Genomic DNA, 17072 nt, shown 5'->3' on the forward strand with positions numbered 1-17072 from the left:
GAAGTTAGATTGCCAATGCCAACCTCCCTGTGGCACCAGCACTGTGTCCTCTCTAGTCACTGGGCACTGTCCCTGACTGCTGCAGTTCCCTGGAGCCTGAGGCCTCAGGCACAGGTGCAATGTTAGCTTGTGGGACCCACAGAACCATAGAATGCCAGGGCCCTTTGACATGAACAGTGGTCATTATTTATCCTACTCTACAGATCTGGAAACTGAGGTTCGGAGAAGGGGTGAGAGCGAGTTGCAGGGCACAAATTCCAAAGGCTCTAGCCTGGTACTTTTACCAGAGACCCCCTGTTGCCACAGTCCTGGAAGTCAGTATTTCCTCCTTCTAAGGCAACAGGGCCTATTGTAAACACCTACACAGCTCCTGCGGGGAACCCAGCACTTTGCACTGGCACTGCTAGGACTGGGTGCCACAACCACGGAGACGATACTAAGTGCTGGGCCTCTCTGTAGAGGATCACACTGTAGCTCCTGGAGAGCAGGTCCTCCTACCCTGGCTGGATTGCACTGACAAGGCCAAGCTAACCCCAATAGATACCTCTGTTTGGGACAGAATCTTGAGAGGGTTTATAATAAGGACTCTGCTGACGTCTTGTGGTTACAACTGGGCATGACTGCTATGGGACACTCCTGGGAAGTGCTCCAGCAAAGCTGGGGCTGGGTGGGATGGGCGTCTTATCACATAGGCAAGAGTGCTGCTCAAAGCAAGGTGCCTGGGTGGATATGCTTCATTCAGCATTGTCTCCTGGAGGAAGGAGAGGCCTCAGGCCACCAGGTGAGACCCAGCCTGTGCTGCCCACAATGCTTGGGTGTGCAGAGACCACCATGGTTTTCATGGAGACAGCTTAATCGACCAACAGCAGACAGGATGGTTTGAAAATTGAGGCTATTTATTTCTCAGGAATGTCCACAACATCTGGCAGGCACTGCTTCTCCTGCTCCAGGGGCTTCCTCTCTCCTGTTCAGAGAAATCCTTTCAGTGCTTGGAAGGGCCCATGGGGAGGCTGGGAAGTACAGAATCATACACAACACTCCAGAGCCTTAAAAAAGTAAAGCAACAAACACCCCCTTCCTCACAAATACACACATACAAAATGAATAGATATATAAAAGAGGCCATGTTCTTCCTGCCCAACTGGTGGGGCTGCTTGGGAGAGAAGGCTGGTGACAATGTCTCCCTTCTTCTGCCAGGAACACCAGAGGCGACATGGTATGGAGTGTGATGAGTCAAGAATAAGCCCTGCCTCAAAGGGAGGATGGGCAGGTCCTCTCCCTGGAGCCCAGAGGGGCAGAAGGGAAAGGTAGGAATGAATAAATAAATAAACAAATAAATATATAATAAATAGAACCCCAACTTGCTACTAGAGGCCCAGGGCCCTTGGGGCCCGTTTTCCAGAAAACAGCTCATCTAGTGACAGGCAGGCAGAAAGATGAGCAAGAAAAATACAAATCAAATCCATACCACAATCCAGTGTCCAGAAATCAGCCTCAAATCAGCTCAGTGGGAAGAAGTGGAGGGAGAGGGAGGGTGAGCTGCGCTCCCATTGGCTGCTCTAAGCTGCTCTGGCCCTGGAAGCACCTCAAGGCTGGGGACCCTCCCCTTCCTGCACTCTCTGGGGTCAGCACAGCCTCCTACTGGCTTTCAACCAGACCATTTCTGGTGGGACCCAATGGTGGCTCTTCTCCCCGGGAAATTGAGGCAGAGACCTAGCCTTCTATCTTAGTGGTCTTCCTAACCTAGGATACCCCCAGGTCAGCTCAGAAAAGTCCCATGTGATTGTAAATATCCAAACAATGCAGCCCTGCTGTCCTCTGTTCCATTTGGCCCTGCATGTCCCCACTCCCTCCAGCCTGGGCCACTCTCTCAGCAACCTTCAGGCCAAAAGGGAGAAGGTACGGACAGAAGCAGTGCAGACAAGGGGCAGGAGCTGCTGAAAGGGTTAGGGCAAGAGGCCAAACAGGACATGTGACAAAGTCCAAGGGACTTGGGAGTCCTGGGGCCCCTCCTAGATAAGTGTGGGTGGACCAGTGGAGTCCAGAGAGCATAGGGTGGGTGGCGACTGCTCAGCTGGGCAGCAACACATGCTCCAGGAGGTAGGTGAGGGAGTCCCAGTGCTTCCAGAGGAGGAAGAGGATGAGGAGCAGGAGGGCAGTGCTGGTGATGCGCAGGCGAGTCTTCATGAGGGGTGTGATGAAGTTGGCAATGGTGGACACAAACACTAGCAGCACGGCCATGAGTGCTAGGATCACATTGATAAACTTGCCCAGCAGAGCCCGTGCATTGGCATTTTCCACACCCTCCAACTGTACCACCTGCTGCTGCTGCTGCTGTAACTCCAGCTTGGTGACTCTGGTCAGGCAGGACTCCACGGCCTCCTACAGGGGATAGAGGGTGGTATGTGGGATCCTAGACTGAGCCCTCCCTACCTGATCTGGTTTGAATAGGGTTAAGTATGAGTCCCAGGGGCTCATGGGCTGGAAGCTTGGCTCCTCCTATGGCAATGTTGGAATGGCAGAACCTGTAGAAGGGGCACTAGTGCAAAGAAGCTAGGTTTCTGGTGGTGCTGCCCTTAGAAGAATTAAAGCTAACTAATGAGTTAGTTCCTATGAACTTCTGACCCCCAAATCTCTCTGGCTTTCTGCCTCCTTATGTAACTCCTCTACACAGCTCCTGCCAATCGGAGGCTCAAGCTATGAGGTCCGTACCAGAGCTCAGCTGAGATTGTTACCATACTCCTCCTGGACTTCTAGAATGGTGAGCTTGGTGAATCTCTTCTCTTTCCACATTATTCAGCCTCATGTAACTTGTTACAGCAAAGGAGAACAGACTACTATGCTACTCCACCAAGAAGGTGGTAACACTGGCCTCTGCAAGGCCAAGAGGGGTATAGGCTTGATCAGATGCAGTTAGGGACAGAACTCTTTACTGATGACTATTTGGTGAGGGTATGAGGAAATGGAAGTCTTGGTTAATATGCTGAAAGCTGGCTGTCCTGATTCCAGCTCTACACTGAGGCAGACTAGTACCTGAAAATGAAAATTATCCATCTGCAAAGCTACCACCAAAGATATAGTGAACACGGGTAGCCCATGCCCATTGGTTTGCCTTTTGCACAGTGCATACTCCTCTCTCTACCCACCAGCACTGCCCTCTCCTGCATCCTGTGTTTATCTGCCCTGTGGATGGAGCAGTCTCTGCCCATCATACCCATGTGACATGGCCTCCCCACCAGTGTTGTCAGTGGTATCCTGTGCCTGTCTATCTGCCCCATGAATGGAGCAGCCTCTGCCATCTCTGTCAGCTCATCGTGGCCTCCCCAGTATGGTCCCAGGGCATACCTGGATATCTCGGGCCCTCTCATAGGACTGGTAGGCCACCTTCTCCTCCATGCTGGCCAGCTCCTGCTTTAGGTTGGTCATCTCATTTTGGTGAAGCTCAGTCAGGTCATTCAGCTGCTCCTCTAGCCTCTCATACCTGGGGGAAAGAGAAGAAGCGTTACCACTTCTTGGCTCCTGAGCTTCTCTTCTCTCTCCAGGATCAACACATGTCTCAGTACTCACATGTCCAGTCCTGTTCTGATCTTAACCCCCAGGACAGCACTTCTGTGTGCCAGCCCTGTGCTAGCATTTAACCACCTTACCTCATGGGATCCTTGTATAGCCCCATGAGAGAATACTAGGTCATCCCTATTGGACAGATGGGGAGTGAGACACAGAGGTTAAGGAATCTGCCTGGGATCACATGTCTCATGATGAAGAAGTTAAGACTATAATGATTGCAGCCAGGCATGGTGGAAATCCCAGCCTTCAGGAGGCAGAGGCAGATGGAGCGCTATGAGTTGGAGGCTAGCCTGGTCTACATAGTGAGTTCCAGGCCAGGCAGGGCTACATACTGAGACCCTATCAAAAAATATTGAATGACTTCAAGCTGGGCTCTTAAACCCTGGCTAAGATGCTCTCTGAATAGCAGGGACACTGGGGTAGAAAGGATGTAACCCCTGCTCTGAAAAGTATCAAGTCTCAAAAGACGACTATAAGGTAGAGGTGGTTGGTTTTCAGTGGAATTCCCCTCAAATTCACAAACTGTCATATGGAAAGAAGAAGTGCTAACTAAGGAAAAGTTCCCCCTGAATCCCAGAGGGAAAGAACCAAAGAGCAAAGCAGCCAAGGATAGGAAGGAAGGAGGGAGACCAGACCCCAACTCATCTCTTGGCCAAAGGAGCCTCCACAGAGTGTTCCAGTGTCTGTGCTACCTGTCCACACTCTGCGTTCATAGCATGACTCATTCAGTCTCGCCACTCTGTGAGGTCAGGGTCAGTGTCACCCTCACTTCATGGTGCAGAGTGCTAGTTGCTATGTTCAATCAAAAATAACAGCTGGGATTTGAACCCAAGTAGCTGCTTCCAGAGTGCTCCCCAAGCAGAGTCTCTCCAGAGAAGCATGGCCATAGAGCTGGTGCCTACCTCAGTTTCTCCTTTGTACACTAAGCACATGACACCCAGGCAGATCTGCCTAAAGCAACCTGAGATGGTCAGAACCTTTCTTCTAGAGGAAGCTTAAAGGCTCCTGGCAGCATAGGATCCTTCTAGATGCTCCGCCATCCCCCTCCACAGCTCTGAGCCTCCTGGTGGGTGGGCCTGCTTACAGCTGCCCACCCAAGCAGCACCTACCTGTAGCGCTCTTCTTGCAAGCACTGGGTCATGTAGGTGTAGTCCCTCTGTAACTGAGTCTTCAAGTCCTCCATGGAGTCCTCCAGGTGTGACTGACCTTCCTTTATCTCCCGCAGCTCCTCCAGAAGTGTGTCCAGGTTTCCAGAGGCACCATAAAGAGTGTTGGATTTGGGGCTCCCCAGTGCACCTCCTGGTGCAGCCCCGGAGTTGCTGCCTGCCCCAGCAGAGCTGGCACTGGCACTGGAGCACTCGTCATCGCTGCCGTACTTGGGGCTGGACACCAGCGTGGCACTGCCGCTCAGCGCCCGGGCTGCCTCTTCAGGAGCCCCATCTTCCAGAGGGTCCTTCAGGTGGGCGATGTTGTCAGCACTGCCAAACTTGTTGCGGATGAGGCTGGCAAACTCCCGGGGCTTAGACACCACCGCAGTATGGGTGGCCTGTGAGAGGCCAGAGAGGCTGCCCTTGACACCCTCCACCACACCACCCCCGAAGCCACTGATGCCGGCACGCATGTTGGCACCCACGTCCTTCAGCCCTTGCTGCATGTCGCGCAGCACGTCCTTGGGCTGCCGCGAGGGCCCATTCTGTTCGATCTCCTTCAGGCGCCGGCGATAGTGCTCCAGCTTCTTGTGCAGCTGGGCGATGGTCTGGGCCGACTTCTGATTCTTTTTCTCGAACACCTGCTTGATGCGCGACACCTGCTGCTTGTCGGCGTTGTTGGCCAGCTTCAGGTACTCTGCCACATTGTCGTCCCGCGCCTCCTGCTCGATCTTGATCTGTTCAGTGATCTTCAGGATCTTCTGGTGCAGGTGGTCGATCGCAGCCTTCGTCCGCTGAGGGTCTGGGGCCCCATCTGGCACATCCAGGCTGATGGGGCCATCAGTGTCACCATGGCCAGGGCCAGAGGGGAGGCTCAGGGCCACGAGGTCTCCCTTGTCTCCCTGGGGAAGAAGGCAAGCAGAGGAAGAATGAATAAATGATGAGGCATGGGAGGGGGCAGTCCTGGACAGTCCTGGGTGTGGCCTCTCCACCTGGACACAGGATGCAGGATGAAGGGGACACCAGGGAAACATCTAAACCTCTACAGCAAGCCTCCCACAGCTGCATGCCTGCCTGACTCTTATAAAGGATTCTCCCTCCCTGAGCCCCAGGGCACCCCTAAAATGAAGTCTAGGCAGATCCACTCTGCCTTTGAATTGAGGTGGTCCAGCAAGAGATCTGAGGACACACAGCTATGAAAAGACAGAACCTCAGGGCTGGAGAGATGGCTCAAGCAGTTAAGAGCACTGGCTGCTCTTGCAGAGGAGCCGGGTCCCACATCATAGCTAACAACTGTCCAACTCCAGTTTCGGGGAATCCAATGTCTTCTTTGGACCTTTGCAGGCACTGCACAATACAGGTGCACTTACACACATGCAGGCAACGATTCATGCATATAAAATAAAAATGATAAAATAATTTTTTTTAAAAAAGAAAAGACAGAACCTCTGACCTAGAAGTCTTGCTGCTCTGCTGTGGGGACCAGGCAGATCTGAGGCCCCACTGAAGAGTCTCAGATTAGATCTTTCAGAGTTGAGATGGCTGTCTTCTGGACTCAGTCTCCCTAATAAGGTTCCTGCCTTGAGCATTCCTCTCCCTTAAAGTTACCAAAGCCTATACTTGGGTCCCATGCCTTCCAGCCCTCCTATCCTCTCTTCACTAGTGAAGCTTCACCTACATCTTTCCTAGGCCCCTCTGTTACCTTCCAGCTCTCTAAGGGCATCAGTAATCTCTTCCAACTCATGATGGTGGGAACACTTGACCTTTCCCAGTCTCCAAGAACTTGGAAAAGTGTGCACCCACTCCTGCTAGGCAGATCCTGAGGACTAAAGTTCCAGAGGTAACTCAGGCCAAGAGAAGCAGGGAGCAATCTGGGAGCTTGAGGCCTACCAGCTGCCCAACTGAGAAGAGGACTGTGCAAAAGAGAAAGCAAGAGCCTCTGTTCTCCCCACCAGACAGGCAGACTTCCTGACTACATCAGGGCAGCATACAACTCAGAGAGACAGAACAGGCCTGAGAAAGGATGAGGGGAAAGAGAGCTAGGAAGAGAAGGGCAAAGAAGATAGGCTGGCTGTGCGGGTAGGCTGGAAATTGCTAGCCCAGGCCACTGCGCTTGTTGGGATTGGTTTGATCAGTCTACAGCTGAGTCTCTATATCTTATCACCACACAACAGGAAGCAAGGCTGGGAAAGATCATTGGGGGACAGGGTGGGGTGAGTTCTATGTTGGGGAAGGGATTAAACACAAAGAAAGCATCCCAGTCACAAGCACCAGAACCGGAAATAGCCCGAGCCAACTATACGCAGAGGTCACTTGCAAAGTTACTAGAAAATACCACCCATAACAACAGCCCAAACTCAGGAGCAAGGAGGCTTTCCATGGGACTTCTTCAGGCCCTCCTGGCTGGGCTTTGCATGTTCCCTTATGTCCCCTGGAGCTCCCAAAGGTGTTTATGCCTCAGGGCTCTCCTTAGACTCTGGTCTTTGATACCCGAGGAACCACTTCCATAGTCTCCCTGAAGCTATCCTCCCAAAGTCTAACTAGCTCACCTTGCTGGACTTAACCCCTCTATACCTGTCATTCCTTGCTGTGATGGCAAACAGTCCATCTCTTGATTTTCCTGAGCTTCAGTGTTTTTGCCTATATACCTACTCTTAAGTCTCATGGAAGGGTTACATGGATGGTGTCTCATAAGCACTTAGCACAGTGTGAGGCACACAGAAAACATACATTGAATACTGGATCTGAATCTAGGCAGTTTTTTCCTGGGGGAGGAGGGTGATACCTACAATCAAGCTAAACTAAAACTAATAGATTATAACAAGTATTCACTCAATATTGACAGAACTGTCCAAAAGTAAGTTTATAATATATACATATATATATATACATATATATATCACATGGCCTTTAATATTAGAGAACTTGGCCTTCTTATGAAGTCACTCTCCTTACCATAAATGCCCAACCCCCCCCCTTAATTTCCTCCTGGGGTAAAGAATATGCAGACAATGGGCATTGATAGTGATGGATATGACAGTCTGGCTACATGCGCCACTTGCTCCTCTTGGTGAGGGGAAAGCCCTACCCTGCCTACTGAGGACAGTGGACAGAGCAGATGAGAAATGGACACAAAGATGCTGAGAAGCAGCAGCGCTTTAGGACTATAAAGGAGAATGAGGCAGTAAATCACCCTCCTTCCCTGGGCTCTGCTCTGGCAATGTGCCTCTTTTCCCTCTTCACTTGGCATTTATCTGTCTTACAGAGGAAAAGTAGAGTGGATACTGTGAAGTACCCAGGAATGAGGCTGGACACTCCTGAGGCCTGAAGGTGGCAGAGACTTGCAGCTGTCTGCCTATCATTTCTCTGCTCTCCAGCTCAGGTGGCCTGCTCCAGAAAACCCTGTAGTGACAGGGCTTAGGCTAACCAGTCTCCAGTCATAGACCATGCCAGAGGAGGACTCACCTCAACAGGCTGTCAGGAGCTGGCATTTCCCTTTGGCCCCTTAGGTCTCCTCTCTTCCCCCTCCCCCAAATTTCCATTCTAATGTCTTGCACAGCAGAATAAAGTAATAATATTATACCACTCCTGTCTGCCTGTGGCAGGTATAGCCCTTGGGGCTTTACATCTTTGTTCACTGAATCCTGGGAACAAAACTGGAGCCACGTAGCACTGCTGTTCCCACTCTACAGAAGAGGAAATCAAGGCTTCACCCAGGACTACACAACTAGCAGTGAATCCTGTTTGGCCCCAAGCCCCAAGGCTGTACCCTCCCCCTTAGAGGGCAGAAAGTTCCTGCACATCAGAAGCTTGAAACATCTTTGCCTTGAGTGGTCCCATGAGGGTCTCTCTCTGTCACCCTCTTGTGTCCTCAACCACAGGCTGGCCTCACCCTTAATCAATTAAGCTAGAATTTCCTATAGTAGGACTATAGGCTTTTACACCCCAAGTTAGCAAAGAAGAGAGTTCTGGGGACCAGTGAGATGGCTTAGTGTTGGTAAAGGCACTTGCTTCCAAGACTGATTACCTGAGTTATATCCCTGGAACACATATGGTGAAAGGAGAGAATAAACTCCCCCAAGTTGTCTTCTGACCTCCACATGTGCCCTGTTGGGGCACATACATGCACACACATAAATAAATGTTAAAAACGTTAAATGTATACATTGAATATATTATGTATAAAAGAAAAGAAAAAAAGAAGAGTTCTACCCAGCCCCATCCTGCCTGAGGGCAGCACAAGGAGGGACAAATTTCCTTAGAGTCCCAAGGGTGGATGCAGCACAGAACGCCCCCACCCCCCGCCCCCTGCGCTCCCACAGTGAACATTCACCACACCAAGCCATGAAAGCTAAGCTGAGCTTCTCTCCAGCTTAGGTGCGAACATGCATGTGGGTGGAGGGGCTCTTGTGCTTTTATTCTCAAGGCTTAAGCAGCCACTTCCATCTGAATGGATTCCCTAAAAAAGTTCCCAGACAACTGGCATTGGTGACAGAGACAGGCAGAGTAAATGACTGGAAGAGAGCAGGGCCTCAGAAAGCATAGTAGGGCCTTCTTCATGCTGGCCTCCTCCAGAGATTACACAGTCCACATGCCATCAGGGAAGCTGGAAGGGATTCAGGGATGTAGGCAGAGTTGGCCTGGAACCCCAGCCTGGACTGAGACACTCCTCAGATAGAAATGGGGTGGCCTCAACTCTGGTGTAGACTCTACTCACTCAGACTTGTTCTCATCACATACAGGGTGACTGACCTTAAGTAAAGTTTTTCCAGGGTTTGGGGGACAAGGACAACCCTACACACTAACAGGAAATATCAGATTCCCCTCACCTCTCCTCTCCAGGGTGCTGAGTGCAGACCCCATTCCTGAAGGGAATTCTATATCTCCCAGGCCCCAGAGTGTCTGAGCTATTTGCCTATAAGTGGAAAAGCAGAATTGAAGCCAGCTGTGAAAATCCCCATGATTAAGAGGGGGAAGCATATAGTCCCAGGACCAACAGTGGGGTGGAGGGGCCCAGGGTCCTCTTCCCCTTGATGGTCCCTTTTCTCAATTCTTATGTGTAGACTCCAGCCTGGGAATCCAGCAGAGTGTGCCCCTAATGCCTGACACCTGCTGGTCCATGCCAGTAATACAACACTAACACCCATTCTCCCCAAGGGTCTGAGCAAGTTAGGAACTCTCTTGCCCTGCCTTCTCTGAGTCCCTTTGTTTTTATGGTATTTTGAGACAGGGTCTCACTCTGTAACCAAAGTCAGCATGGTATATACTATGTAGACCAGGCTGGCCTCAATCTCATAGAGATTGGTGAGGTAGAGGCAGGCCTCTACCTCCCAAGTGCTGGGATTAAAGGCATGTGCACCACACCTGACCTCTTCTACAACATTTTTAAAAGTAAATTTCTCTCTCTCTCTCTTTTTTTTTTTTGGGGTCTTTTTGAGACAGGGTCTCCCTGTAGCCTCAGCTGTCCTGGAACTCACTATGTAGACCAGGCTGGCCTTGAACTCACAGAGATCCGCCTGCCTCTACCTCCCAAGTGCTGGGATTAAAGGCATGCGCCACCACGCCCAGCTATAAATTTTTCTTTTAAAATTACATTTTTGGGGTGGGTGGAATATCTGTGGAGGTCAGAGGACAACTTTCAGGAGTTGGTTCTCCACCATGTGGGTCCTGGTATTGAACTCAGGTTATCAAGCTTGGTGACAAGTGCCTTCACCTGTTGAGCCATCATATCTTACAACATTTTTAACAGAACAAATCAGTGTAGTAAGCATGTGTAGAAACTGGAATCCTCATTCTTTGTTGCTGAGAAGGTGAGACAGTACAGCTACTGGAGGGAATGGTGTGGTAGTTCCTCAAAAGTCAAATACAGAATTATTGCACAACCCTGAAGTTCAACTCCTAGGTACAAACCCAAAGGAACTGAAAATGGTATTCTAATAAATACTGGTATGAAGTTCACAGTGGTATTCTTCACAGTGGCCAAAGGCAGACACAACTCAGTGATGGCCATTTTAAACCAATGAATAGGCCATTGAAATGAGATACTCCACATAATAAAATACTATTTGGTCAAACAGGGAATGAAATTCTTATAATACTAGAAAATAGATGAATCTAAAAACCAGTTTGCTAAGTAGAGACTACAGGCTAAATGATTCTACTATATGAGACTTCAGAATGCTAAATCCAGAGAGATTACAGATTAGTGGTTGCAAGGGACTGGGGGAGGAAAAGAGGGGTAGGGTACTGGGTTTCCTTGAGGATGAGGAAGATGATTTGGAACTAAAAGGAGGTGACATTTGCACAGTGTGGATATGGAAGGAAAGGGTCCAGCTCATAACTCATGTCAGAGTTATTTGTAAAAAGGCATCTGGGTTCCTCTCACTGCCTCATGTCCAATAGAGAAGTTCTTGGTAGAGCACCCCTCTCCTGCACTAGGCAACTGAAAGAGCAGCAATACAGGTGACCCGATGTCATTGGCAGGGGGAAACTCACAGGTCCCCAGCTTGGAGCAGGACCCAGCTGCAAAGGTTTGACTGCTTCTCTATGCCAAATGCTGTAGAGCCTCACTCAGCTCTTGCCACCAGCTGCCAGCATCATATCTGGAGCCAAAACCCCTGCCATGGTCCTATCACCCTAGTCCCCTCCTTGAGATAGGCTGGTTCTGCTACAGGTGCCTGACTTGGGAATGAATCCCTAGGAACAGGCTGAGCAGGCTCTAAAGAGAAAACTGGCAATCATGAGAGTCATGCCCATGCCAGGCAATAGAGTAGGCCATGGCATGGTCCTATTCAGGGAGCCTACCAGCCAGGGCTGCAGCCATAGACTGACGTTTAAGACATGAATGTTCTGGATAAGGCAGAACTGAGTCTCTGAGTCTCTGGGGCCTATTCCTTTTCCTTTCTTGGCTCCAGTGAGATCTCTCCACAACCTGTGAAAAGCAGGACACCCTGTGTGCGTGGCCTTGGTAGCACCATAGGCCTGTCTCCCTGCCCTCTTTCAACAACATGAACTGAAGCTGGATCAGGCCCACTGCCAGATTACAGGAGCTGTTGGATCAGGATTTCTCAGCCTTGGCTCTCATCACCCTCTGGGGCTCTTACCTCCTCTTGGGCCTAAGTTCAGTATCCTCAGGTTAACCTGGTTCTGGGACACTTGCCCTCCCGGTTGCATACTAGTTCAACATACAGGATCTCTGAGGCTGGCAGGCAAATGGTAGATACATCAGGACAGAAAGTGCCCAGTTTAAGTGATGCTTTGGGAAGGGAAAGAATGGTTTTAGCTATGTACACTGTGAAAAGCAAATTCTCATATTTTTTTCTTTTGCTATGTATACACATGGGCCATAGAAATAATTAGTACTTGTGAGGAGTTCATGCTTCCTGCTTGTACTCTTGGGTGGACCTATGACCTTTCCCCACCTTGGGGTAGGCAGCCCCTTCCCAGATTCACATTCACAGAGAACTCCTGCTAGGGTACCCATAGCAGTCTGGCATCAAGGAGTCTTCCTGTCTTGATGGAAAGACAATAGTAAGGCGACTCTTAGGAGGAGGAGGAGGAAAGAAATGAACAGATCTGTTGGGTTCCTACGCTTCTTTTAGGTCAGGTGTTAACTCTGACCTGTCTGTGTGCCCAGACAAACAGGTGAGTCCATGTAGGATGTTGCTCCTGAGGGCAGGGTCTGGACTATCACCGGGTCAGAGCCCAGTAAGCGAGTGTGCATGTTGTGGGGGGCTGTCAGTTGCAATGACTCAGCAGATGCTTTGACCAGCTCACTGTTGTCCCAAGACTCATTCCAGCAGCCCTCTTGGGATGGAGAATATTGGTTCTCTTTTTTGATTAGGTTCCAGAGAGAAAGCCGATAAACTAGATCAGGGTGAAGAGGAAAACCCATGTCAAGTTAAAACCCTTCAGTCCCAAAAGAGGGAATTTGGCCTTATGGCAAAGCTGGGCAGGAGATACCTGAACGTTCCAGCCAGAACAGAAGGGAAGACTACTCTAACACCAGGTCCTGAAGTCAGGGGCTGCTCCTGTTCCAATGCAGTGGGTATTACCTTGTTTGGCTGCTGGATCTCTCTTCCCAGTGGGGACATGTGGGCCACATGGAGCTGTTCAATCCAGCTCTGGATGGGTCATCACACTGACCTAAGCACTTCCAGGTGGGCAAGAGGGTAGGGTATGGGAAACACAGTGAGCCTGAGTCCTTTCTCCAGAGGGCAGGGAACCAGAGGTTTAGACACTTAACTGTGCACACACGGGTCATATGTGTATGTAGAGAGTGCAGTGAAAACATCCCCACAGTGAGGCTCTAGCTGCCACATGGGGAGGCAGAGCATGCCCTCATGGCTTTGAAAGCCATTTCTTATTTCTACAAGGGGAGTACAGGGTGCAGACCTCAGAAGATGAGAGAACACACTCATTCTTTCATGCAGCATCTATCCATCCCAAGGCAACATATAGCTAGTTGCCTATCATCAATGTACCTCCTGCAGCCAGCAAGCTCACCCTGCCCCTAAGGACTACTCTCCCTTGCTAGTGGAGGGCCTCCTCTCACCTTCACCTTGGTTTGAACCGTATATTAGGGCTATGCCTTCACTGTGATCAAAACTACATTCCCCTCTCAGTCCTGGCCTTCCTGAAAATAATGCCCTTTTGTCTACATGAATGCTCAATTTTCTCCTTACTTCTCCCTGAACTCATAGATTCCTGGTTGGGACCCTGGAGCTCGTGTCTCACACTGGTTTGTGTCTCTTCCATTCTCTATCCTCTGAATTCTCCAGTAGCCAAACAGTTCAATCCTGGACCTTCTATAGTCCATGGGCCTCCCCATTTCCCTCTCTCTGCCACTGCTTTACCATACAGCACAACCACAACTGGAAACACCCTTTACACTTAATTTCAGGCCAGCTCCCCTATATCCACAGAGTTCTCTGTAGGTGGACAAAAGAGAGATTGGCTCTAGAGAGCTTGGAGAGGGAGCAAAGCCACCTGGAAAGCTCCAGAAATGTCTCCCCCTCCCTCATCCCACAACCCCATTCCATCTCTAAGGTAAGTCTCTTGTTCCCCCCAACCTTGAGCCTCACCTGTGTGGGCACTATTTCCCAAAGCTGTGCTGGTGAGGAAGTTCCAGGAACTCTAAGGCCCCAGCTGTCTGTGGACAGTGCCAGGTTCCCAGACTCACAGTCCCTGGGCAGCACTGGACTCACTGTGAGGAATCGGGGTCTGCAAGCTGGTGTGCTGGAGCCCCCAGGCTCTACAGCTGCCATGTCCAGTCTGAGGCCCAACCAGGGATTAGGGGCAGATTGCTCTAGATTTCCTCCTCCCCCAAGGCACATGGCTGTTCTTTCCCATCTGGCAGGATATATGGAGGCTACGCAGCAGAAGGGTCACACACCGATTAGGAACCTTTCCCCAGTTCAGTGTGTAGGAGGATGGGCACAGTAGGTGGAAGGCCACAGGGAAATACAGGATATGTACAAATACACCTGTATCGTTCACACACCCTGACCCATTCCTCCCAGTTACATGTCCAGAAATATACCCTGTGATCGGAAACACTCCCATAAGCAGCTCAGCCTCACCAACTCCCTGCTTCAGCTCAGAATGAAGTGAGCCTCCCAGAAGGGTCCCACCAAGAGTCCTCCCCACTCTGCCTGCTCACTGGCTTAAGGCACTCTCACTCCCAATTCAGATTTGCCAATAATGGCCTGGAGGAGGCCAGTCTCATTGGAGGAATTCCTCTGCCCTGAGATGGTGTCCCAGAAGCCCACTCTGATCTGGACACTACAACAGCCAACTCACAGCATCTGTTTCCTACTCCCTGCTCTCTGTCCCCCAGCACTGCCCAGGCAAAAACACCCAGGACACAACTCAGATGGCAAACTCACAGCAGTCTCTTTCTCCTTAGACTTCATCTGCAGTCCTGGTAGGAAATCCTGCAGCCAGCAGAGGGAGCCAGAGGGCCACGGATGAGGACAGCGGGTGGTGTGGGAGAAGGTGGGGTAGTCAGAAGAGTTGTGGGTCCAGTAGTTTCTCTAGCAGCAGCTGTCCAAGGCACAGTACCCGTTTGAAGACAACATGGATTCTGTACCCATGTGAGCCCAGAGGAACACAGGGCTTAAATACTGAGGGTCAATGTGGATCATGCTGAAGGGGCAGTCCCAAGTCCAAGAAGGTTCCAAGAGATAAGAAGGGCCCAGTGCTATCTCTAGAAGCCAGTGCCAGGGTTTGCAGCCAAAATCACCAAGACCAGGAATCCACACACCCAGGGTCACAGACACTGTACAAACACGTGGTAGCTGATGACTTGGAGTTTGTGAGGAGGCTGCAAAGCACATTAGAGGAGTCTCCATGTTTGGGGCTGTCTCTGACCTGAAGGGTCAAGGAAAACTACCAGCAGTGTCTCCTTCCACATGTGGCCTCCCTTCTAAGGTTTTACCATTTATACTTTGACAAGTATTGTTCCTCTTATATATTGTCCCAGTTATTTGTAAATATAAGATCAGATCTTATGTTTATCTGGGCCATTTCCTGTGTCCAGCATGATGCCAACTCTACCTTGACGTTAATACTATAGGATGGCTGGCTATCTCAATGAACTGTAATGGAAGTCCTCTGCAGCGTTCCACCCCAGGTAGCAACAAGTATGGCTTGGGTTTTTTACACTCAAGGCAGACTTTCCCTGCCTTCCTTTTAAAACTCCACCAAGCTAAGACTGTTAACCTTTTTCTGTTTTATTTATTTATTTATTTATTTATTTATTTATTTATTTATCTATCTATCTATCTATCTATCTATCTATCTATCTATCTATCTATTTATCTCAGCCAAACCACTTTATTTTACAAATGGAATTAATGTACACTATGAAATCCATAATTGTTTGATACTCCTCACGCTGTTTCTGCTTATAAAGAGTGGAGTTTACACTTTCAGCCCTCCTCATCATGAGGAGTATCTAATTCTTCCTCTGTCTACTGGGAAAGAGCTGGTTGGAAAGTAAGCAGCACAGTGTCTGAGTCATGACAAAAGTGCTGGAGAATCTAGAACCACACGAGTGAGCTTAAGAACTTACCCAGGATCTGGTCAACTGGGGAAACTGGACTTAGCCTGGGGCTCAAAAAGCACATCATATTGAGCCAGCACATCTTCCTGCCTTAAGGTCTTCCATGGCATCCCATGACCATCAGGAGGAATCCCTAGCCCTCCAAGGCATTCATTCCCCTCATCTTCTTTCTAACCTATTTTCTTTTTTAAAAATTACATTCTTTTTATCTGTTTTGTGTGTCTGTGTGTATATATGTATGTGTTCACCATGTCACACATGTGGAGTTCAGAGGACAGTTTGTGCTTCTTCTACCATGTGGGTCTCATGGAAGAAGGTGCCTTTTACCCACTGAACCATCTCACTGGCCCATAACCTTTTCTCATATGCATAAAAAGGAGGAGGTGGTAGTGGCAGTGGCCACAGGAGACCAGAGGTTGGGAGAGGGCTGAGTTCTGGGGTTGTTTCTGCATGGCAGAACTTTTTGGATTTCCCAATCCTGAAGGCTCAGAATCAGCAGGCTACATGGCACCAAAAAGACCCTGGGGAAAGCAGTCCTTTAACAGACTATTTCAGCTCCACCCCTGGAACAACTCAGCCATCAACACAGTACCTGACAGACAGGAAAAGGGAGGGAAGGGTTCTATGGGTGAACCTGTAGTCTTGTCAGAGAAAAGAAACAAACAGGGACCAGGGCAACCAGGCAAGCTAGCAAGACAGACTTTTGTTTTGAGTCTGTTCTTGTTTTTATGTATACACAGAGCCTCTGAATCTGCCAAAGGTGGGCATCAGGGGCCTCTCAGGGCCTGTGTTTCAGACTTGGCCTGAATTTGCTCCAGAACCTTGGTCACGTCTCCATAGGCTCTAAGATTCAGGTTCTACAACTGCAACAAGAGGAGGGTGAAATGGCAGGGACTGAAGGTGAAGATTCTGGCAGGAAGATGTGCTCAGCTGGACTCCATGGGTAGCCTGGCAGAGAGCTTGGGAGTTGGAAGAGTGCCTGGTAGAAACCCGTACCTTACCACCCACAAGCTATACAGTCTCGTCAGGCACTGGCCATGCTTCTTCCCAACCACAAAGGAGGCAGTATATCCATAGAGTGCCCTGCAGGAGGACACCCAAGGAACCAGAATGGGGCATCAAGAGAATGTAGGAGCTGAGCTATGGAGGTTGAATAGCCACATCTCAGCCTTCCTAACTGCAAATGGTGCACACTGCCTGACATGCTATAGGTCTCACTGAAACAGGCGATTAGAAATGAGACCCCCTTAGCCGGGCATGGTGGTGCACACCTTTGATCCCAACACTCGGGA

At 49.9% G+C, this 17072-nt stretch overlaps 1 protein-coding gene across 3 annotated transcripts in view; it reads right to left on the reverse strand.

Moving 5' to 3' along the window:
* Positions 1 to 875: 875 nt before the first annotated feature.
* The window catches only part of Tmcc2 (transmembrane and coiled-coil domain family 2), a 40189-nt gene continuing 23992 nt past the window's right edge, over positions 876 to 17072 (reverse strand). The window contains exons 3-6 of one of the 3 annotated variants that reach the window (XM_017795660.2): positions 4677 to 5617; positions 3346 to 3481; positions 2320 to 2382; positions 876 to 1279 (exon numbers count right to left, since the gene is read on the reverse strand). In XM_017795660.2, coding sequence (XP_017651149.1) covers positions 983 to 1279; positions 2320 to 2382; positions 3346 to 3481; positions 4677 to 5617 — 1437 coding nt within the window. In that variant the 3' untranslated portion in view covers positions 876 to 982. Of the gene's footprint in view, positions 2383 to 3345; positions 3482 to 4676; positions 5618 to 14602; positions 14714 to 17072 lie in introns of those variants that run through there. The other 2 variants (XM_029558786.1, XM_008823322.3) reach the window with 2 other exon arrangements.

Source organism: Nannospalax galili, unplaced genomic scaffold (assembly GCF_000622305.1).
Source record: "Nannospalax galili isolate Female #2095 unplaced genomic scaffold, S.galili_v1.0 scaffold309, whole genome shotgun sequence".
Classification (NCBI taxonomy): Eukaryota; Metazoa; Chordata; class Mammalia; order Rodentia; family Spalacidae; genus Nannospalax; species Nannospalax galili.